The 24838-nt window shown below is 36.7% G+C and overlaps 1 protein-coding gene across 9 annotated transcripts in view; it reads right to left on the reverse strand.

The window, feature by feature from the left end:
* Positions 1 to 23980, reverse strand: part of LOC127634058 (disco-interacting protein 2 homolog C-like) — a 150132-nt gene extending 126152 nt beyond the window's left edge. For all 9 annotated transcript variants that reach the window (XM_052113466.1, XM_052113465.1, XM_052113462.1 and 6 more), the window contains exon 1: positions 23611 to 23980. In XM_052113466.1, coding sequence (XP_051969426.1) covers positions 23611 to 23689 — 79 coding nt within the window. In that variant the 5' untranslated portion in view covers positions 23690 to 23980. The remainder of the gene's footprint in view (positions 1 to 23610) is intronic.
* Between the last annotated feature and the right edge of the window lie 858 nt (positions 23981 to 24838).

Raw genomic sequence — 24838 nt, forward strand, 5'->3', positions numbered from 1 at the left:
AACGCCACATTGAAACTAACACCTTAATTGCCTACAGAGGCATGCGCCAGGAATGATGCCAGCAAGAAAGGTTAAAACTGCCCTTACTACAGTAATGACGGGTGAGATTAACTCTTAAGGACACCGCAATAAATTCTAGACAGATTTGTCAAGGTGGCATTTTGAAAAACTACTGTCTCAAAACTAGTCACACAAAATCATGTTATATTCATCACATGGCAAACCTCAGAGGAGGGGCACTGTGAACCAAAATCTGTGGCAGAAAGAGGTTTCAACCTGGAGTATGGCACAACAATGAACCTCCAACAAACAAGGGATGGGTCACATATGTTCAATAACAACCAAGGGAAGTCAACTAGTTTATCTAGATTATTTCTTCGATATACTTTTTACCAGTGGTGCATTAATTAATGTGCTGACAGCATTACGTGCTTTAAGACAGTTTAAAGACAGTTTGCATGGTACAACCCTCTCAGCAAGTTGCGTCTTTAAATTTAGGCCCTTTAAATGGACGTAATTTGCTGTTACAACATGACTCAAGCTGTTTTTCGAGAGTCCCAGAGCGTTTTGTTTTAAAGACATTGTATTAAGTTTATAAACCTTTAAAATATGTCTCAAAAACCCTGCATTTTGTTCAATTTAGAAGAATGTGAGCAGGAGCCTATCTCATGTTAACACCCCTACACACTAGAGAACATCAGAAAACGTTGATTTCAATGGGGATGGTACGCCGGAGAGACGGTGGAGGAAAATGCAAGGGTTTGTGAAAATGATGCTCCTCCATGCAACCAAAAGTTGAGAACTTTTGCCAAAACACACTCTGATGTAGACACCCATTGATCAATGAGAATCTCAAGAGATCTGGGTCCAGTTGTGCCTTGGAGAACATTTAATTTGCAGCTTGCTCGCTTGAATTCAAACTGACACAGCTCTTTCCACACCCTTTAAACGGAGTTAAAGGAATAGTTATCCAAAAAATTACAATTCTCTGATCATTTACTCACCCTCACGACATCCCAGAATTTCTTCTGCTGAACAGAAATTAAAATTTTAGAATATATCAGCTCTGTAGATCCATACAATGCAAATGAACGGTGGCCGGAAAGTTTCAAAAAGCACATAAAGACAGCATAATAGTAATCCATACTCCAATGGTTAAATATATATCTTCTGAAGCAATATAATAGGTGTGGGTTAGAATAAGATCAATATTTAAGTCCTTTTTTACTGTAAGTTCTCCTCCCTGACAAGTAGGTGGTGATATGCACAAAGAATGTGAATCGCCAAAAACAAAAGAAGAAGAATGTGTAAGTGAAAGTGGATATTTATAGTAAAAAAAGAGACAACTGGAGTCTTTGAACTACTTGATATCTGTAGTCTGCAGAAACACTTAATCGCACATGCGTCAAGCTGCCTTTTTAATGCTGCATTTATGTCCTTTTTGGAGCTTGAAAGTTTTGGACCCAATTGACTTGCATTGTCTAGACAAAAATACATCATATATGCTTCAAAAAAATCTTTGTTTGTGTTCCAGAGAAGAAAGAAAGTCATAAGAGTTTGAGATGGCAGAATTATCAGAGAATTATAATTTTTGGGTGAACTATTAATTTTAAGACAGTTTAGTCAACTAGTCGTTAAGTCTAGTTATAAAATAGATTTAATTGTTTTTTAAATAATTATTTTAAAAATATGTAGTTTTGCGAGGTCATCTTATTTCTTATACTTCCCACCTCAAGAGAGCTCGAGAGAGCAATAGGAAAAATCTTGAAAAAGAAGTCATTAGGCTAGAGCAAATACACAAGTAATTCCCCACAGATTCAAATCTAAAAGCGTTGGTGAATGCAAGGTCCAAATTGAATATGGATCACACTAGCCATGTTCAAAAGCTATTGCTTTTCACCAAACAAAAATATTACGAATTTGGTAACAAGTCCAGCCATTTGCTTGCTCAACAACTAAAGAATCAAAATAATGATCGTTCAATTGATATGGTATAGAATGCAGGTGGTGACATCTCAAGTGATCCTTTTATTATAAATAGTATTTTCAGAGATTTTTATAAATCTCTTTTGTGGCAGCGGGGGCATGGTCAAGCGCCCGTCCGGGAGAGAAAAGCGGTAAGGGCGCTCACACCTAAGCTAAATTATGTCTAACACCTGTCTCTAATTGCAGTAGCTTGAGGAGAGCGGCATAAAAAGCAGCAGCAACAGAGCCCAAGGGTAGAGCCCGACACGAAGGCCAAGAAGCTAGTGTGTTGAATCTGTGTGTGTAGATATAATATTGTTGGAGAATTAAAAACCTTACCTGAAACCTGTTGCTGTTTCCGTCCCTTCCTCAGTGGAAAGCCATCACACTTTATACCTCAGAAGCAATGGATTTGAATATTGCTGCCTATCTAAAGGAGATCTCATTAACTTTTATTACAGAGGAGGGTCATTGTAGCTTAAATGCAACATTTACAATGGAGGAGGTTTGGGCGGCAATTCAAACCATGCCGAATGGGAAGTGTCCAAACCCAGATGGTTTTCCATTGGAATTTTTTAAAAGATTCTGGCAGAAAATACATCCAATTCTTATGCCTGCTATTAATAACATTTGGAAAGGCGATATCCCTCCTTCTTGGAAACACACTTCTATTAGTTTGCTTTTAAAAAAAGATAAAAATCATACAGACCCCATTTGCCTACTTAATGTGGACTATAAGATAGTCGCAAAAGTACTGGCCCACAGACTTGAAAAAGTTAAAAACTTCCCAAAGTTAAAAATTCTGATCAGGCAGGTTTCATGAAATCCAGGTGTTGTACAGATAATGTACACCGTGCTCTCAATGTCATACATTATTTTAATATTTTAAAAAAACACAGCGATGATTTTATCTTTGGATGCCGAAAAGGTCATTTTGTTTTCAGTGTTAGAAAAATGTGGGTTAGGCACGAGCATTATTAGTGTGATTAAACATCTTTATGCAGATCCAATAGCCACTGTCAATAAAAAGAAGTCTAGAGTCCCACTTGTTTATTAAAAATATAGCACAGACAAATTCCCTCATTGATAATGTAATTATTTATAATACATTACTGGTTTGGAAAGATTTTTTTTTTAAATTTAAAATTTTTTTTTTAATATTCCTCAAATTATTCCGATCTCCCTTGGCTTTGAATCCTGATTTTCCAATACACATTAGGAGTATTGGTCTGTTGGATTGGAGTTCTAAGAGCTTGTCTGATTTTTCAGGCTTGATGATTTCTCTTTTGAAGTCATTTGAACAAATCAGAGTAGAGTTTAACATTTTCCCTGTGGATTCTTTTAAATACCTTCAAATTCTGCATTTCACAGAGTTTCTTTTAAGGCAGGAACATTTTTGTTTAAACTTATCAGAATTGGAAGAAACCATGATTTCAGCTAAAGTTTTATGCCCTATTGGTGTATTCTGATTTTTCAGTTTATGATTCTTTGAAGCCATTGTGGAAATGGGACCTGGGGGAATCATTCAGTTTAGCAGACTGGATTAAGATCTATAATGGCTTTTTTCCACAATGTACTTCAAATTCTCTAAAAAAATGTCAAATATTTTCACAGGATTTACTTTACACCTGTTCGCCTCCATAGAATGTTCCCTAGTTGTTTTAAATGTAAGATATACAAGGGCACATTTTTTCATTTATTTTGGTCCTGTTATCACATTCAGTCATTCTGGAAAGGGGTTCAATCTGTGATCCAGGAGATAATTGGTAAACGGTACATTTCATCCCCTTCACTTTATCTGCTGAACCATACTCCTAAAGACATTTTTGAGTCAAATACCAAGTATTTATTTACAATCCTTTTATTTCTGGCAAAAAAAAATTCTACTGAGGTGGTCTGCACCTCAGGTTCCAACAGTTGCCATGTGGATATCCCAGTTATCAGCCTTTTTTCCTTTGGAGAAACTAACTTGTGATCTTAATCACAAGTTGGACAAATTTTGGAGGCTATGGAAACCTGTGCATTCTTTTCTACAGAAACTATGACCACCTGTTTCAAGAGGACTATGGGGTTTTACTCAATTTATGCAGGAAGAGATGTATACTTTTTTTATATAATTGTTTATCTTTCAGCGATTTGGGGTTATTTGTCTGTTTGGTCACTGATGTTATCGTATGTCTGTATTTGAATAATTTTGATGTAATTTTAATTAAAAAAAAAATTCTATATGTAGTTTTGCATACAACAAACACACTGTACAGATATGTACAAGCTCAAAAGGTGTTTACGGCAGGACATGAATTTAGGTCACAGTGTGAGTCACAGATGTAGCTAGAACATCCATAAAAAAAGGAAAAAACGAATGACTCGTAGCAAGTCTTGCTGCTCTCGCAGAAAGAGAGCAGCTCTCCACATCCCAACACTCCCAAGAGACAAAGGCACGTGCATTCTCATACCACAGACTTTCACATGCTCCTGAGCTCTAAAAAAGGCCTGCTCAGAGATGGCCTATGAATAGAGCGCATTGTCATCCACAGTCCTTAATGTGTCCATGGTTTCATAGAGGCAGGCCCTCTGGGCTGGCAAAGCTGAATAATTAAAGAATAGTTCTGCATTTAAAGAAGAGTCAGAGCGGATGCAGAGCGCCAGGCAGTCTGTTTTGACTCACAAGCCTCAATTTTTCCCATTCCAGAAGCATTGAGCGACCATGATATCGTGCTTGCAATAGAACAATGAGATCCTGCATTCTTCTTCAAGGGGCTTTTCGTAACGATGGCTTGGATAACAATCCAGGTGACAATCTGTCAGTATCTGTCATAAAATTTTCTAATTTTGTTCTACAGCAAATTTCTAAAAGATTGAAAATCAAGAAGAGTGTAGGATTGAAAAATTTTAGTTAAAAAAACAAGGATGGAAAAAGAAAGATAATAGCACTGTTCTAAAACCTAGCGCGCTGTTTTGCTGTCTTCTGCCTACATAGCTACATAGGAGCTGACATTTGAGGCAAAACATTTTCCCTCAAGGTAGCTCTGTTCCAAAACCTAGTAAGGTGCCTACCTAGATAGTGATTTGAGGCATCATAGGCATGCTTAAATGCAAAGGCTGTTCCAAAAGGTAGGCAGCAACCCTACAATGTGTCCTAACCAGGCGTAATGCAACAAGTTTCCAACTTTAGACAATTTGTTTGTCCGCAATTAACAGGAAACTGCTGCGTGACACAATCTCAGCCCATCAGAAGATATTCACATTTAATCTACAGTTATGTGAAGGGAGATTTTGGACCAATGAGACTTCACGGTGGGCAGGACCAAGACCAAGACCACAGAAATAGAAACTTGTAGCGGCTGGATTAGGCATAGTTTTAAAATGTAGCTGCCTATGTAGGCTGCAAAGAAGGTCAATATATTATGGAATGGAGCAATCCATGTTTTTTCTTTGTTAGACTCAAATCTCTCAAACCTCAACATTTTCTTGATTTTCCAACATTTAGTAATGTGCCGTAGAACAAAATGTAAAATTCCGCTGTTCCATGTTGTTAACACTTTAACAACCCATGCTGCAGTATTCAAAAGAACAAAGTACATTCTTTCCCATTCAGGGAATGTGAAATTGAAAACAGTGAGTGCTAGCCAACAGCTCGACTCTTTTTTTTTATATTCCTGTGGAGAGATCCTACGCAGAGTCCTGTTCTTTTTAAATACGGCCTTAAAGCATCAAATGCCCTGATATTCCAAGATTTGTCATTGATTTATGAATTTGCTCAAAACCACATATTTGGCAGCTTGCCACTGGCTGGATTCATGAACTGCGGGCAACAGTAGGGAAGGGGCCATGCACACAAACAAATACTGACTGAACTGAACAGCCCCACTTTAAAATATGTAAATAGCAGAAATGCCTTTTCTTCACATTGGTCAAACTGGCAATTCTAATTATAGTTGGCTTAATATCCCAGCTCATTCATTTCACACGGACCAAACACAGGCCACATTTGTCCTGCATTTAAACAAATGTCCCACACCCACTTTATTCAATACAAAATCCAGCAGTCTTTTTCGGGATGTGCAAAACTAAAAAAAAATAATTGAGTAGAAGGTTGGTTACCAAAACAATTATACAACTAATCGGTCTTAAAACTGTAAGGGTCCATTCACACAGATCGTTCACACAGCGTTAAAGCACAGTATGCTGTCAGCACACTAAATAAACAATATAAATATAATATATTCAATAGGGCTAGGCGATAGGATGATGTAAATGGATATTGACAATATCTCATTAACTGAATCCCAATGCCGATTACAACAGTCACTGACAGCAATGATCAACAATATCTGGAAATGACAAAACCATGGAGTTGGGAAGTCACCAAATACATTCAATTGTAGCCCAATAGTTATCATGTACTTGCATGTTTAGATGCTAATCAAAGTCTTAAAATGTTAAATGCATTATGCATTAAGGAGGCCGGTTGTGACCATTTTCAATGTCAACATGTTCTCTGAATAGCATGAAATATTTTCCAGTTATAATCTACTCTCTAGTCTCAGACATGGCTTGTAACACTTAGCAACTTGATAAAAACAGCACATATATTACAAATAGCATTAATAAGGAAACATAGCACAAGTTATGCAAAACACATTGCGTATTAATATTAACGTATTAATTAACGAATTAATCATCCACTCCATAAAGAAACTTTTTTTTAATTTGCAGGCAATGAAATTAAACTAAAATTTTCTTTTGAAATAACATTATGGTGTGCATAGGCCCAATTAAACAACATTAAAATTTACTTCGGGAAAGTGCAGTTTAAGAAACAAAGATGAAAGTGATTCAGTCATAAAATAATACAAATACATGTTCACCTTGAATTTGAGTTTGATTTCATTTTCTTTAGGCATAAGAACACAGTGGAAATTATTTGGCAGCAGTCTGAACTTTGGGAGGTAGTTTTAAATGATTTGTCTTTTTTATTTAGCTTTTTGCTTTTTTGTTTAGTTTGAAATAAAATATGAATTTAGACAGATCTTTGGTTAAATTGTTTTCATGTTTAAATCAATTAATATTTTTTTTTAATAAATCAACTGTTTGTAGTGAAATGCATGCAAAATATTCACTGATCTCTTGGCAATATTTTGTTTTAAATATATCGTGAAAATATTTATTGCATATTGCCCTGCCCTAATATATATATAAAAAAATGTTTTATCTTGATAAGCTAGTTCAGCAACTTCACTTATTGATTAGCAAGTTGCTGGATGACTGGTTGATTAGTAAATCACCGTGAACCTATCATACTAATTTATTTTAGCATTATACAAACACAAAAATTGTGGCCTGCACTCAAGAAACCCCATAACCTTGATTACATCATTATTAAACTGATTTGAAATCCCAGGCTTTGTTGTTGCAGCTGATGTTTATTTGTTTCAAAATAAGTGAACATTATGGTCATTACTTGAGAAAGAGCTGATTACACAAAGGAAGGTAAAATCAAATGCTGATTCCAGGGCAATACAGAATCTCTAAGGACTGCTGTGACTTCTCTATTTGTCTCATTTTGTCTGTTTGTTTCTTACATTATCTCCCCAATTTTCGCATTATATACGTAAGCTTTTCCTAGCGTTCACTGCATCTTCTGTGAGCGAAATGCCATTTAAAACAAGTGATGATACCGATCAAAGCTGTGTGGACAGATAAGAGAAAGGGAATGGGTCTCCTAAGGCTTTAAAACACAAGCACATTGTTCTTCAGCAGCATTGTGATGTAAACAGAGGACTTGATTGAGACCACATGACTACATTCCTATAGCAGCTTCAGAGAAACAGAGATGGAGAGTGAAACTGCTGCGACTTCTGTCATGTCAGCCTATCTGTCAACATGCATGAAAATCACATGACTAACCAACTTGCATTTCAGCTAATTAATGTAACCCAGCAAGAGAGACCAAGTACATGCTATCACGCTCAATGAATGATTATCACATTTGAAACCAAATGTCAATCCAGGAAAGTTTATTTAGGTGACTTTGAGTCAGTGAGGTACACTCATGGAGTAGATGCAAATACAGATTCCAAAACTGGAGGTCGACAGATATATCGGTATTGCCGATTAATCGGCACCGAAAACAGATTTCTAGAACTATCGGTTATCTGCAAAAATCCAGTTTTTCACAATTGCATCTGGTGATGGATGCCTGCAGTGTTTGTTTTGGCACGTAAGACTACACTTTTCATGGTGAAGAACTCTTCATATGCGGATTTAAAACGTCAGCAACGAAAATGTATGTAACAAGTACACATTATCATATCATTATAAAGTAATTAATTTGTTGACTAGAGGCTGCATTAGTATGTTTGCCGACAAGGCTGAGAGGACGCTAAGATTAAAGCTAACCTCAAGCTGTTAAAACCATGTGACAAATATATACGGAAGTCCAACCCAAATGATTAAATGTCACGATTGTTACCATCTGTTACCATCTTTTTGCATTAGTTTATAACCAGCTGGTCACGTTTTTGCATTCGTTAGCCAGCTGCATATTTAAAGCTAGTGACGTGAGAAAGCAAATTAATATCTTCATGCATCCAAGAGAAAAGTATAAACAAATCAGAAACGCATCTGATTTCAATTAGAAAATTGTATTCTCACTGTAATACGATAACTTCAGATCGATTAATTCTTGCGTTAAAAAGTCTAGAAACAGCACAACAAATACAGTTTAACAGAAAGCAGGTGTCTCAATGTGCTTTTAAAGTTCTTTTTAATTAGACACATCATCTAAAAAACAGTGCACCTGCGCAAGACGCTGAATAAATAAAAAAAAAGGTAAACAAAGACGGTCGTCTAGTGCATGTTTACATAGAAAAACAAATGGATGGTGGCAAAAGCGTTCGGTGTGAACAGCCTCTTGCAGTTGGTTGAGGTCTTTGGGCGTTGGTTCTTGGCTCTCTTATAAGCGTTTCTCCAATAAAGCAATGAGATTTTTAAACGCTTTGTCAGGAAAGATGTTCAACTTGGAAATGTGTGTCTCGAGATCCTCGCATTCGGTTCCATTCTGTTGTGTTCCATCTGTTTGAACACCCCTTGGCCTGGGCTCATAGTCTGAGCCGCTTCACCACCAAGTTCAGCCGAATACCACAGCTATCTATGAATATTGCTACTCAACATACTGTACTGAATAAACAACAATGTGGTATTTCACTGTTATTATGAAGCTTGAGTCGGGAGTACTAGGAATCAGTGCAAGTGTAACACCATGTGAACTGTCTATTGAAGTGTTTTCCCCCCTCATTTTACTTTTGATTTAACACTTGAGAATATTGACTGACTAAAACTTTGTATTTGTTTATTTTATGCACATTAGTTGAAAATGAAATGCTCTTTTTTAACAGCCAGGATAGGAATGTTCTATGCAATAATATAAAGATGCTGAATGGTTTATGTATTTATTGCGGACTAAGGAAATTAAAAAATCAGCTGACTTTAAAATTTGAATATTAGTCCACATATATTAATATTTATATATTTATTTAATTTCAAAAAGTACAATACATTTTCATGGTTCAGTCAGTACTGTTTATTTTTGTAATAAAGTTCAGCACTTCACTTTGAGTGTTATTTTCTCTTTCAGTATCAATTTTAAAAAACTATCAGTTGATTAATCGCTTATCGGCAGGCACTGCCCATCGGTAAAGTCCACTATCGGTCGACCTCTATCCAAAACTGTTAGAACTGGTATGTGGTAGTACAACAATAAACACTGCAAGTCATAAGGGTTTGGAATAACAATTCTGATTTGAACTATTCCTTAAAAACAATTAAAGCAGTTCCATCTGTGCAATTCTATGGTGAGCCGATGTACAGTATGTTATCAAACACAGAGTCTAAATTACATAGCTTTTTCAGATATATTGTTGCAATTTTTCAACATTATAAAAGCATCCACTTAAAACAAACCATGCCACTTCTCTAAGTAGACATCTATGTTAAATGCAACTCAGACATCTGTGCAATCTAATGTGAATTAAAGCCCTGAGTTGCCAAAGTTTCAGAGCAGTTACCTTGTGCATTGCACAAAAAAAAAAGCACAAAAAAAGGTGTTATCGCTGGAATCATTTATCAGCGACATCTGAAGATACAGATGAAAAACACTTTAAGCTGGCCAGGAGCTTTTTCTCCATCTAGCTCGGAGTCAAACATTTTATCAAGCACATGATCAACTAGAAAAGAAATACAGTGTCCAAGTTATAGTTATCCTCAAATCAAGGAGACACTTTCAGCTGCTATAAAAAAGCAAATGAAGCTATTTCAGTACCACATTATTTATAGCAGTAATTTTCCACTGGCTGGTCATGGACAATAGGGAAAAACAATTCTTAATGCTAAAAAAATAAAATGTAACTAACCATTTAATATTTAACTTGTTGAGAAAGCAAAAAATATATATTCTTATAAATGTAAAAGATTTGAAGAAAACACTTATATATATACACACATATCTTTTGTTGGTGTTGTCAAAGGCTGTATGTTCAATAAACCTGTACAGTATTTTGGCACAAATTCCCTGTCACTTAGTAGAGGCCATCAAAATTAGGTAGATGCAAACTTGGACAGGTTGCATAACATCCTTGAAGATATGAACAAAGCTATGCAAGGTAAAATAAAATACAACCCAGACAACACTAATATGAATCCAATTGCAGTCAGGATGGTTTGTGCTGAACACGATGTGTTTTGCATGGTGAATTATGGGCTGCCAAAAGCATGTTCAGCTGGGGTCATGTAAAAGATTTTACACTGTATATAGTTGGGCCTATGCAGTAATATTAACATACCTTTTTTTTTTTATGCCCAATTCCCACTACTTAGTAGTTCCTCTTGGTGGCGCGGTTACTCACCTCAATTTGAGGGGTGGAGGACAAGTCCCAGATGGCTCCACCTCTGAGTCGATCCGCGCATCTTATCATATGGCTCGCTGTGCATGACACTGTGGAGACTCACAGCATGTGGAGACTCATGCTAATCTCCGCAATCCACGCACAACTTACATCACACCCCATTGAGAGCGAGAACCCCTAATCGCGACCACGAGGAGGTTACCCTATGTGACTCTTCCCTCCCTAGCAACTGTGCCAATTTGGTTGGTTAGGAGACCTGGCTGGATTCACTCAGCACACCCCAGATTCAAACTTGCGACTCCAGGGGTGGTAGTCAGCGTCAATACTCGCTGAGCAACCCAGGACCCCAAAAGGCTGTAACGATGCTGGCAATGACAGGCAGACGATGATGATGTGAAGAACCCAAGTGCAGTGTTTATTTACATCAATGTGAAATCCAGAAACCGTGAACAGAAAACATGGACTTGACTGGACTACCAAACAACGTTACATAAATAATCCTGACCAGAGACAATGGCAAACATGAGGGCTTAAACACACAGTCATGGCAACAAATAAACAAGACAACCGATCACAAGACTGAACTAATAATAAGATAATAAACCATGAACCAATGACATAACAAGACAATGAACCAATGAAAACAAGACACATGAACATGGTGGGGAACAGGATATCACATGACATGAAACCACATGACCTGAACAGGAACTAAACCTAAGAATAAAAGACACGAAAACAAGAAAAAAACACAAAAACGTGACAAAGTCCTACATTTTAATATTTTATTTTAAAATAAATGTCCGTTTACTTTTATACAATAAACAATTTTGGTATTGTATTAGGTCCATACAAGGTCCTGCAGCAAAACCAGTTAAAAAACATAAATTTACGGCAGGCATTCGTCTCATCCATATTGATGTCATGAAAAACATCACGTGTCTCCCTCACTTACTAGGCACTTTTTTCAACTTTTCATCAGGACAGACAGCAAGTTTACTAGTCAAAGGAAATGAGCTTACACCTTTCACTTAGTGATGAGGTTAAAGGTCAGTGCGAGCAGGATGTGGAGGTTTATGTAGACTGCATTGCTGAGTGGTCAACAGTTCCAACAGGCGCTGCTATAAGCAGCTGTGTCCTTGAATGAGGGTTTAGTTACAAACACAGTGTTAAGTTACAGCTAATAAAACACAGTTATACAGCAAAACTATGTAGTTAGTCCAATTCCCCTAAAGGAAATGCCCTCCAAAACAGGTAGAGATGCATCAATACAAAGTTTTCGCTCCCAATATGATTTGAATACTTGAACTCTCAGTATTGGCCGATACAGATGTGTAGCCAATTAGGAAAAACTTTACTTTTAAATAGTCTACAATAATAATAATAATAATAATAATAATAATAACAATCATAATAAATATTAGAATTGTATTATACAATTGTAATGTATTACAGTTAGGGCTGGGCAATATTTCTAATATTCACGATATAATCGTGATGATTTTTCTAAGTAACGGTAATATTGTGAATATCGCAATCATTTTAATGTGCTTTTTATTTGGCCGTTACGTTTCATAAAGAGCATCAGCAGAATAATTTCACGATCCTTCAGGACTGCACAATTTAATTAAAATAACTAGGGATGCACCGATACCACTTTTTCTCTTCCTGATCCGATTCCGATATCGGAAATATCAGAATCGGCCGATACCGATCCAGAGTTGTTTTTTTGCATAATCAGTATAGAATATCTTTACATTATTGTGAAAAATTAATTGGGAGTACTCTTTAATATGTAAAGAAACAAACTTCTAACTACACATTATTTCATTATAAATGTATTGCTTATTAAGAAACTTAATAATTATTTACTGGATAATGTAGCAGCACAATTAACAGTTATTCCAGTCTTCAGTAGAAAAGAAACATGTTTCAACTTGCATCACTTTAAAGGATTCAGATCTCTTTTTTGTTCAATCAGTCCACTTTTCATTCACACAGTTATTTATTGGAACCCATTCAACTGAAATATTGAGCTATACATTTTAAACAAATAAAAATAGTGATAATAAAAATAATAAATTGTTATTAATATTATTCTTATTGAATTTAAATTTTAAATACAACAGTAATATATTTACATTGTGGAATTTTTAAACCCTCACACTTTTATTTTGAAATTCTAATCTCTCCAGGAAGTCCTGTATGTGTCTGTTTGTACACAAGTTCACAGAAGTTTAATTCGCTTATTCAAATTCTGGTCAAATGCACCGTTCTAAATACATATTATAAGTGAACCGAACTATTGAGCATTTACATCTGAGATGTTGTTCTTGAGTATCGCTCAAAAGTTGCGCAATGCGTGAAGGCTAAAAATAGCCTTAAATAGCCATGTGTGTAAACAGAGCAGCGTTGGCGCTGTGCATACTATATATTTACAAATTACACACAGCCTTTTGTGATTCACAGAGCTATCACATGACTTCAAGTGGCTTTGAATAAAATGCACAAGTCATATGAACTGATTTAATGGTTCTTTTATGTCATTTTTGGAGCTTGACAATAATGAACATGACTAACACACATTATCGGATTTGGATCGGGCTTGTCGGACCGATACCTGATCCGTCTAAAAGCTTCAGTATCGGAGCCGATACCTATTCAGGTATCGGATCGGTGCATCCATAAAAATATCATCAAAATGTTGATATGGTCATATGTGATTATTAAACTGCAAAAGGCTGCGATTAAATAAATAACATGGTCTGTGTGCACTTCCAAATAAACCAGTTACACACTGATCTGTGTGCGGTGTAGAATTTTTGCACATGTAGCGTCACCATACATTTCTTTCCCTCCCCCTCGTTTGCACCACTAATGCTACGGGTTGGCAGACTGATGATTCAAGATAATCTTGTAGTTCGGCATCCCATGATATCGCTCCAACAGTCACAACAACAACAACGACGAAAACAATCACGATCCATGCATAGCATGTGGGAAAACTGGATATGTACAGGCATGTACAGAACTTGTGTGACTCTAGTCTTGGTAACACATCATTAAGAAAGGTTATTTAGAGGTAGAGCACATAAAACATATGCTAACAGGATTTCGCTGTCTGTTGTGGGATTGTAGTACTTATATGCTCATGAAATGCAACATGTTTGTTTAGGCAAAGAAAAAAACTTTGAGTGGGAGGTCACAGGGTCAACAGACAACAGTGATTGGATGAAAAGCAGCAGATAAGCAGTTTGGAGGTCAGTAGGATGACATAATCCCACAAGGCTAACAACAGGCAAAGGAGATTTGCGGTAACAGATCTACTTTGTCACGCTTCAAAAAGACACAAGTGTGAGTTCTTTCTTAGAGAGTGAATCTCAAGAATTTAGTAGAGAGCATATCACATTTCACCCCAAAATAAAAAGATATAAGAAATTATGCTGTGCATATTGAAAATGAGACTTATTTTTAAGAACATTTTGATGTATTCATTTTTTTTAAATGCCATTATTTTTACGGATAATTAATACATTTATTTATTTTACCAATATTTTACCAGGAAGTCCCATTGAGATAGAAAAATCTATTTTACAAGAGAAACCTGGCCAAGGTAGCAGCCATTCATACTCACAACATATTAAAATGTAACATAAACATAAACATGAACAGCTTTAAACACAGTGGTCTCTCATGAAAAACAACCACATTACTCCCTCACCATATTCTTTATGATGCCCTTAAATTCATTAATGTATATAAATACGTTTTAGATCTTAATGTAGATTATTCCATGGAGCATATTAGGAAAAGGCAGTTTTCCCCAGATCTGTCAAAACCCATGGTACATTAAAAAGCAACCACTTGGAAGAGTGCAGCTGGTAACTACCAAAGCGGAGACAGAGAAGGGTACAGAAGTAGGCTGGAAGTTTACTTAGTATAGCTTTATAGATAAAAAGATACCAATGCCGTTGTCTGTGAGTGGTCAATGAGGTCCAACCCACTAAATCTAAGCACACTACCATAATGCCATATGTTTTACTTCACTTTTTGTTTTGTTTTTTGCAATTCCCATTATTTTCATACTTATAAATAATACATCTGCTATTTTCACATTATAATGAGAAAAGATCTTTCTTGCATTATGTAAATGACAACTGTGTGCTTAAATACAGTACTATCGCAATACAAAAAATCTTTATCATCTTAAAGCAGGCTTTATTTTCTTTATGTAAAACATATCTTCTTTTTCTTCTTTTGATTTTATGCTGAAATGTGACCTGGACATGTTCCTGACAGGTTATGTGGGATACACCCGAGAACACCTTATTTAGGCTAAGGTAAAACTAACAGTAAATTATACAGTATACACTCACTGAGCACTTTATTAGAAACACTATGGTCCTAATAAAGTATCCAACGTGGTGTTCTGCTGTTGTAGTATATCCAACTCAAGGTTCGACATATGCATTCTGAGATGCTATTCTACTCACTACAATTGTAAAGACTGGTTATCTGAGTTACCGTAGCCTTTCTGTCAGCTCGAACCAGTCTGGCCATTCTCTGTTGATCTCTCTCATCAACAATGTGTTTCCGTCCGCAGAACTACCACTCACTGGATGTTTTTTTGGTTTTTCGCACTATTCTGATAAAACTCTAGAGACTGTTGTACGTGAAAATCCCAGGAGATCAGCAGTTACAGAAAAACTCAAACCAGCCCGTCAAACTTAATGAGATCACATATTTTTTCCCATTCTGATGGCAGATGTGATCATTAACTGAAGCTCCTGACCCGTATCTCCATGATTTTATGCATTGCACTGCTGCCACACAATTGGCTGATTAGATAATTGCATGAATAAGTAGGTGTACAGTTGTTCCTAATAAATTGTTCCGTGAGTGTACATCAGATTGCGAAAACAGTATGTTTCAGTTTGTTAACCCACATTTGCATCATAAGGAAGTGATAACATTGTTAACAGGGAAGTCCATTTAATATGCATTTTTCTATGGAAGAGTGGGTGAGAAGGAAACTGGGATTCATGGTATTTGCTACCACAGAGATTGAAGAGAGGAAATTGTCATACCAGGTGCTTCTGTATCAGTTACTTGGTATGCAATCCACACATGCTTGATAACTCGCATTAATATTTATAAACAAATCATACATTTCCACCTACATCTTCACAAAATCATCCAATAGCTAAAAGAATTATATATAACATTAGAGCTGCAGGTAAAGCAGGGAGATGTCGTCTGTCTGGTATGGCTTACGAATCATTTATGGCATTTAGCAAATGTCATGATCTCCCAATCTCCACGCACAGGTGACTGGCAGTGACACAACCTCAGCATTGCTATCTTGCACCACATGCATCTCTGTGACCTCACCACACAGCTCATGTCAGCTCTCATCAGAGCCCCAAAACACAAGAACATTCCATTACTTTAGTTGGCATATAGCAACTCTAACTGTGTCCAAAATCACGCACTGTCAGAGTGTGTTCTGTATTTGAGTAACAACGCACTTCTTGGCTGTTAAAACAGTACGTTCAGCAGGTACGCATGCAATGAGTAAGAATAGATTCCAGACAAACTTCATCCAGAGATGTGGGTATTGATCCATGACCCGAATATATATCATAATAACTAGGGGTGAGCGATTAATAAAATTTTATATTCAATTACGATTTTGGCTTCCAACGATTATGAAAACAAGTTATTGGAGATAAAACTATTATTGTGCCGCATTCCATTTCGCAATGAAACACCCCGGCATTATATCTTTAAAGCATCCTTTATTGAAGTTAGTTAATGAAAATAAACTCTGAAACTGGCATTTCTTTGTGTGGTCAGCACCGGGTCTATGAGTTGCATGAAGTGACCAGGGAAGAGATTGAATCTTCTCCCGGCTGATGCTCACTCTGGCGTGGGGACTAGTGCTGCATGATATTGGAAAAACTGACATTGCGATATTTTGTTTTTCTGCGATATATATTGCGATATGAAAAAATACCGGATGACTTCGCCAGATGACTTGAATAGCTCTATTTGAAAATAATTAATTATTCTAGAATGATTGGGGTGATTTTGTAGGGAACTGCCTCTTCATGGAAAATTTTTATTAAAAAATGAAACTGAAAATCACTTTTTACTTTTTGACTTATTTTGGGTAGTTTATTTTATTATAATAATTAATACACTGTTTAATTCACCATGGTTCCATTGTATTCATGTAATACTCCTCTATCAATTCACCCTAAAGTCAATGATCTAACATGTTATGATATTAATAATGCATGTTGCTTACCCTAAAATAAAGGGGCTCATTTGTGAATGAAGTGTGGTGTCTAGAAGGGATCCAGGAGATTACAGGAGGGTTTTATCTTTGTACTTCAACCAGGTTAAAACAGAGCATTACACTAAGGAAGTTCCATTATCACAATAGGGCATTAATGTGAATGACAAAATAAGTCATTTAACATTTTATTATATTACGAATTAGATTACAAACCTCTGTTAATTGGTACCATGTCTTTCGCAAGGTGAAAAGTTCGCAAGACTGTCTTGGGTGTTTTATTCCTGCAGGGGTCGCTTGACCCTGAATCCTCCATTCATCCGCATTTAAATCTAAGAATGCTTTATATCCATTTAGATACTTTTTACACTGGATAATTCTTTTTAATAAAAACTGATAATTGCAAGGATTCATACCTGTGAATGAAAAACTGCCTAAGCATTATCTACGACTGTGAGTTCATGCATCCTGGCCAGCACTGAGAAAAGTAACAGGTACCACATGACACCGCTGTCTAGTTGGGTGATACCAACTCATACAATAGAGGGGGGACAGATGCATGTTTGGAAGAGGAGACAAATCACACTGTAACACAGTTAAAGAATGGGCAAGGAGGAGGCGAGAACTGGCTTGTCAACATAAATAATATTTAATGAAAACTTAAACCAAAGCACAAACATAAACACACATGACGGACATGCCCGTAATTCTCTCTCTCTCGAACCATCGACCACCCACCGCCTTTATCCCTCGCGCGCCTCATCAGGCCAATTGGGGTCCGGGCGCGTGATATTCCGGCCCCGCCCCCCTCCGCTCCACACACACCCTCTACAGCACTGGGGGGGACATGTTCTTCCCTGTCTCCCCAATTCTACGCCAGTGTCTCTTTCCATAGAAGTGTGAGCACCCCTGCTGTAAATGATGGTGATGAAGGCTTTCCTTTATTTGACTACCATACCATAAATAATAATCATGTCACAATAGCCTCCTCCCTTACCCAGTGCAGTTTATATTTCAAGTTCAAGGAAATCCACTGTTAAAAAGATGTATAATCAAAGTAATCATGTTAAATAATCGTGATCTCAATATTGACCAAAATAATCATGATTATGATTATGATTTTTGCCATAATCAAGCAGCCCTAATAATAACAACAACCGCAAAAATAATCTACTCTAGTTTTGCACACAAGCACCATTGAAGAACAATGACCAACATTCTTGGTATATAATACAGTTGAAAAGAACCATCCGACTCACGGTTCACTGCCGTTCTTTTAAATCCATTTTGAACGCGACATCTCAGCTCCAGAGGGATTGGGATCCTTAAGTGTACTTTCAATCCACACTTCAGAATCTCTACAGAAATAGGAGGTAATTTCTCACTTACTGTTTTATGAATTCTGACGATTCGGATATACTACACTGGCATACTATAGAAGTATGGATATTTGGACGCAGTGTAAATACTCCTAATATAACTCATAAATACATTAGTTCCAGAACAAATAATATTCCTTTACAGCCTTATAAAGAAAACTACAGGAGGGTGAGAAACAAAAATAAAACTTAGAGAATACAATTGTATGGAATTCGTGCTCTAGGATGTTGAGATGAGAGAAAATTATTTGTCAACGAGGCAACCAATCAGCTTCTTTGGTGAAGTATATCATAATTTCAAGATAATGTTCAACAAACAAAATATACGCAAAGGGTGAGTGAGTAATATCCAGGCCCACATGGAATCTTCATCTGCAAAACTCTGCAGAAAGCTCTGTAGATTTCCACAGAACTGGAATGCCCATTGTAAAGTTCTATACATCCCTTGTGTGGCTGATTATTAAGTAGTTTGGTAGTACACTGGGGGGGGACAGAATGCAGCTCTATTGAAAATACTAAACCATCACACTTGAAATCTCTTCAATACATTTATCTTTGAGATAAGAATATTACATAGTGTAAAGTCCAAGTGATATTTAACACAGTCATCAAAAAGTGATATGATCGTATTGCTATGAAATATTCAGACTTCAGACTTGCTATGAAATGTTCTAGACTTCTAACGGATGGTCTTCACTCAATGTGGTTTTTACTACTTGCTCAATTAACTTATTTAAAATTAGCTAGTGCAACACAATTCTTTAGCATTTCATCTCAACTTAATTTCATTTTGTAAAATATATCTACTGTATGTTCACTTAATCCAATTGTGTTGGGACTAATTAAATAATATTTGTTGCATCAATATATTGCTGAAACCGGGCAGGGGATTTTAGGTTAACTCAATTCATTTAGGTTTTTACTAAATTAATTTTACTTTAATTTCACAGAAACTCGTTTTCATTGTGTGGATCCAATGTCCACAATTTAATTAAGTTAAACCAATAATTTTTGTTGCTCTGTCTAACACATTTTGTCATATTTTAATCAATTTATCAAAATTTTCAGAAAATTCAGGATCAAAATCTGCCTGGTCATTTCTAGAATGAAAACTGAAAAAAATTACAGAAAAGAGTGGATTTGGAATAAGGATGGGCATTTTGGTCATTTTGTCTACTCAGACTAATTACTTGAGTACTCGCCAAGTACTCAAGGGGCAATTACATGTTCACAACTGTATATATAATAACATGTCTGACAAACGTCTATGGCTGCTGCATTGCATCTTGTTGTTCCAGTGTATCGTCTATTTTATATTATAGGCTGTTATAAAATAGGATGTTACAAAAAGTACAAAAAAACATATTTTTTCATATTTTGTCATTATATGAAGATTCGCTGCCCAACTCTGAAAGCATGTGCACAACGCGCGTCTGTCAGTTCTTCCTTCAGGTTACCATAGTAATCTTAGTAAGTGCGTACCAGTTTTTTTAGTGACTGTCTGAATAGTATATTTTGCCATAACCATTGCGTTTTAATATGCGTGTTAAGTTGAAGTTCAGTTTTGAAGATGCTTCATTGTTCATTCCATTTAACTGCGCTCTGTCTGTTGTGTGTGTGTGTGTGTGTGTGTGTGTGTGTGTGTGTTCATATGATCGCTCTTGTGAGGAAAGCTGCTATGCTCTGCATTGTTGTTGCTGTGATTCATGAAGCATGCCATTCAACTCGGAGAGTCTGAATTTCAACATTTCAACTGAGGGAAGTGCAATGGAATGACACTTTATATCAGATATCTAACTTGGAAACTCGAGCGGAAATCTTTATTCATTTCGTCGAGATGCAGGTGTGTTACATTACACAGTGCAGGGAGGTTTACTCAGTGACAATCATTCACTTTTATTAAATAATATCCATTGACGAGTCAAAGTTCTTACATTAAATGATAATAAAGCGTGTTTAGCAAAAGTTATACAGAGACAGGTGTTCAAAACATGGTTAATTGCACTCTCTTTGTTTTGATTATTGTAACGATAGCATTGCAGCGTCATATCAGTTTGTTTGCCATGAGAAGTCTCTGATAATCAATGTAGCCCTCAAAGTCACAACGTAATCAATCTCAAAATTAAAAACAAGTTTCCTCTTTGACACGTTTGTTTCAAACAGATGTTGATAAAAAAAAAAGTCAGTTGAAGATTAGAATGTTTCAATGCAGAATAAATCTTTACAAGTAAATGTGTTCCTTTACTACTATAAAAAAAAATAGTGAGAATTAAAGGGTGTAAAATGACAGCAATAAGAGATATATTCCTTTATGACAGTCTCAACAGAAAAGGCCTCAAAACAGGGGTCAAAAACAGGTTATTTTCTTCCACAGTCAGCACGACCCCTGTTTAACAACTTAACCTTTTCTTACCAACTTACTTAACTTAACACTGTTAACCTGAGGGTGAAATAAGACCCATTAATTCTTTATTTGGCATGAACAAGACTAATACGTAGTTTGAAGGATTTGTATCCATTAAGAGTCCGTCAGAATAGACAAAATACCACTGGGAAGAACTGGAGAGCAATCTGGAGATGATTTCTAAGCCTGAATATCAAAATCATCTGACATTCTTGGAGAACAAGCTTCATATTTAGGTGAAAGATAAATACTAATATACAGCAGCCCAAAAAAGTATTTGACAATGTAAGCCATACTTAAAATGAATAAATGTAAATGCATTGTATAACAAAATCAAACCAAAGGCATTTATTTGAAAGAAATATGGCACAAACACACTTTTCAAGCAAAGCATTTTGCAAAAAGAAGTTTGAAGTTTTCCTATTAATAATAGATACACAGTTCAAAATTAAGAGAAAATGTATTGATATTTTGTTAATGCAAGACAATCAGGCATTTTTAAGTGTGACTTAAGTGTCCAAATTCTCCAGAAGTGCCCAAATACTTCTGGGAGCCACTGTAAATCAATACAGAACAACAAATCTGTCACTCAATGAGTCTTGGGGTGTTCCAAGATCTAAATGCGAACAGTGAATGTACAGATCCTCCTATGTAAACATCAACACATTTCAATCCCAAATGTAGGAAGTGAAATTAACAAGTTTGTTACAATGTATGCAAATTGTGAGCCAACAGTTAGCTTTAGAGAACACTTAAATTGCATTTAAGGGCCTCGTAGGTCAGTAAACAAACGCAAATCTTTCTTCGTCAACCGATGAGCAGACGTTCTGTAATTTCCAAGCCTTTCATCCTGTGCCAACACACTGAGATAATCACCTCTCCATGAGCACAGTGCTAAACAGAACCACAAGCTAAGCTGGAATGGCATGGGAGAATCTTATTTCCACAAAGGCAAACCAAAACACCATAAGTTCAGACGGATCGTGCAAAGCTGCAGTAAGAGAGAACGTGGGTGAGGCAAAGTGAGGCAAAATGGTTAAATGCAAAACGAGCTGATTAAGACTAACGAAGCATGAAGGGCAGCTATAAATACTCATGTCCACTAACAGACGGAGCAGTCTGTCATCATCTTTAAATGAAGTAAAAAGGTTTCATTGAAATTACGCTCTGAATAGGACACGAAAGGAGTGTTTTGCAGTCTAAATGCTCAAAATAGCCCATATGCTTGAGCTCTGCCATTTCAGTGCAGATATTGAGCCACTGACAACTACATCAATGGTAATAATGCATTAGTGCATCAATTAAAAATGATCTTGTTAAATTAAAACATAATGCATTAGTAGAAATCTGAAGGATTTATCCATATGGGCAGATCTTTAATAAACAAATTGTAAAATGTCTCTTACGTTGACAGTTTTTCACGCATGACACCACATTACTAGACCTTCCGTAAGTAACATTGGTTTGATCATGGTAAATGTTGTGGGCCTTCGATAATATACTGAGAGGTGATCCAATGATGTAACCAAATGTTCAAGATTGTAAACATTATCTGAATATTGGGGAGAGCATGTGCCTAAATGTCTATTACAGCCCTGTCAAGATGCAGATCTTTGCACATAACTGGCTTGTACCTATAAGGCTCAATACTAAGCACATATCTCTGATGCCAAGAATATGTGTGTTCTATCAATTGGTCTACATATCAGACCTGAAGCCATTGAGTGTGATTTGTTTGTTAGCTACTATAAAATGATGTTGTTTGCTCCTATACAGGTTGGTGCAGTATGTTTTGGCTCATTTGGAGATGCAGGCCTGCTGTCTGCTGGAACTTTGAGGCATGGTTAACAAATGCACGAGCACTTATCACCTTAAATGGTTGAGATCAACACACAGCGGACGAAAATCACGCGTTCCACACTCACACTTCAAATACACACACACACACTTTGCGATGGACTGCCAGACGCTATAATTATAATTAAAACAGGGGAAAGGAACATTAGCGGACAGTTCAAGTCAATTCGGTTTGCTTGTGTCAGACAATCGTGAGATGGCAAGATTCACAGCAGAGCCAACAACCTTGTGTTTTTCAATAAACAATCTTTTAACGCGGTTCACTTGACATTCATAATAATATCACGGTGAATTTCGGGCTGTACGTAGCGATGCTATTGAGAGAAACTGGTTGTTTACCTAAATATTCCAGCTAAACACAGCCATTGAGGATATTGTACCGTTAGAAATAGCAATACGGCGACAAATAAATAAATACAATAATAAAAAATAAGCAAGGACACGATAACATTCCATGACAGAATTCTGACCGTTGGTCTCGAGGGAACGCATTTTCAAAAGCCTAACGGAAAAAAAAAACAGTCTTAAGTCTTTGAATGGTTTCGTCAAGGTCAATTAGAATGGACACAATCAGATACGTTGAAACAAAGAAAACGCGGCGGGAATAAAAGCGGTGCGGAACGAACGCCTTTCCGAACACAAGCCCGGGAAAAATAACTGCCTCCAACATCTGGTGTTGATTGTGGTGGTGGTGGGTTTTGGGGTGTGCGGCATAGAGGAGGGAGGGGTGGCAGTTAACGTATCCTCCGCGACAGGCGTATTTTCGAAGGAATAAGTCCTTTATAATAATAAAAACCTTACCCTCTGATAACTCCAGCTCCAGTTCGGCTAATCTGGCCCGCACTTCCAATGGAAGGGGCAGCGCATCGCGGTCGGCCATTGTCCGTTCAAGTGGGGAAAAATCACTCTTGTCCTCTTTCTTCTGCTCGTTCAGCGCTGCTGCCGTTTCTCCACGCCGCAGCGGTGCATAAGGAGGGTTGTGGGAGACGCTTGTCCAAACGCAAACTGTTCGATGAATGATAGTGCCTGGAGATTTTATGTTTCTCTCAACGAAGCCCCGCCATATCTGAAGGGCTCCGCCGTTCGAGTTAACAGGGTAAAATGTGGACTGTCAGTGCGGTGAAGCTCGCTGATCGTTGTAGCGCTGTGTGTGTATATATGTATGTGTGCGGCTCTTGCTCCTCTCTCTCTCTCTCTCTCTCTCCCTCTCTGTCACTCTCGCGTGACGCAAGGCGAATGTGGTTTTTACAGCCGCAAGGGGGCGACAGAGCGTGATTATTTCGGTATAAATAATAATTACATTCCGCGAATACCTCGTACCTAAAGTTCAAATTACGCATTTACTAAACAAGAGCAATGGAGTCCACACGTAAATAGATACATAGATAACATAGCCTATTATTTCTGATATATTTCTCAAATTTTTGAGCTCAGGCACTAAAAACATTTTAGAATGATGGCACTATTCGTTTATTTTGCTTCACAATTTCAGAAGTGATTTAAGTGGGCCACAACCTTCTAATTTCAAGGCATTTTATGAGGCTTCATTGAGATTGAGTTGAAATTCAAATACAGTGTAGACTACATTTTATAACAGAATATACAGTGGGGACCAACAGTCTGAGAACACATTGAAAATATGGGTTTTTGATTATTTAACAGTTAAATGCATGGACATGTCACCAAACACTCACATATTCAGGTCTTTAGAGACCCGGCACTTATATATATCACAAATGGATCTACAAAATGACCATATAGTATAAGATTTGCAAGGCCATTGGAAAATAATAGAATAAAATATATTTTGACATATTTTAATGTTTACATTTTTTCATATATCAAAAAGATAATGCAAGTCAGGACAAATCTAGAACAGGATTCATTACTTTCACACTGAAATTTCATGAGATGCAACTGGCTGTTGAAAACACTTTTGAGATACACATAAGTATTCTCTCAGGCACTTATTGCGTCTAAATAGATGCACAACTTACATAATTTCAGACATACACACAATGTAAATAGT

Source organism: Xyrauchen texanus, chromosome 41 (genome assembly GCF_025860055.1).
Source record: "Xyrauchen texanus isolate HMW12.3.18 chromosome 41, RBS_HiC_50CHRs, whole genome shotgun sequence".
Taxonomy (NCBI): Eukaryota; Metazoa; Chordata; class Actinopteri; order Cypriniformes; family Catostomidae; genus Xyrauchen; species Xyrauchen texanus.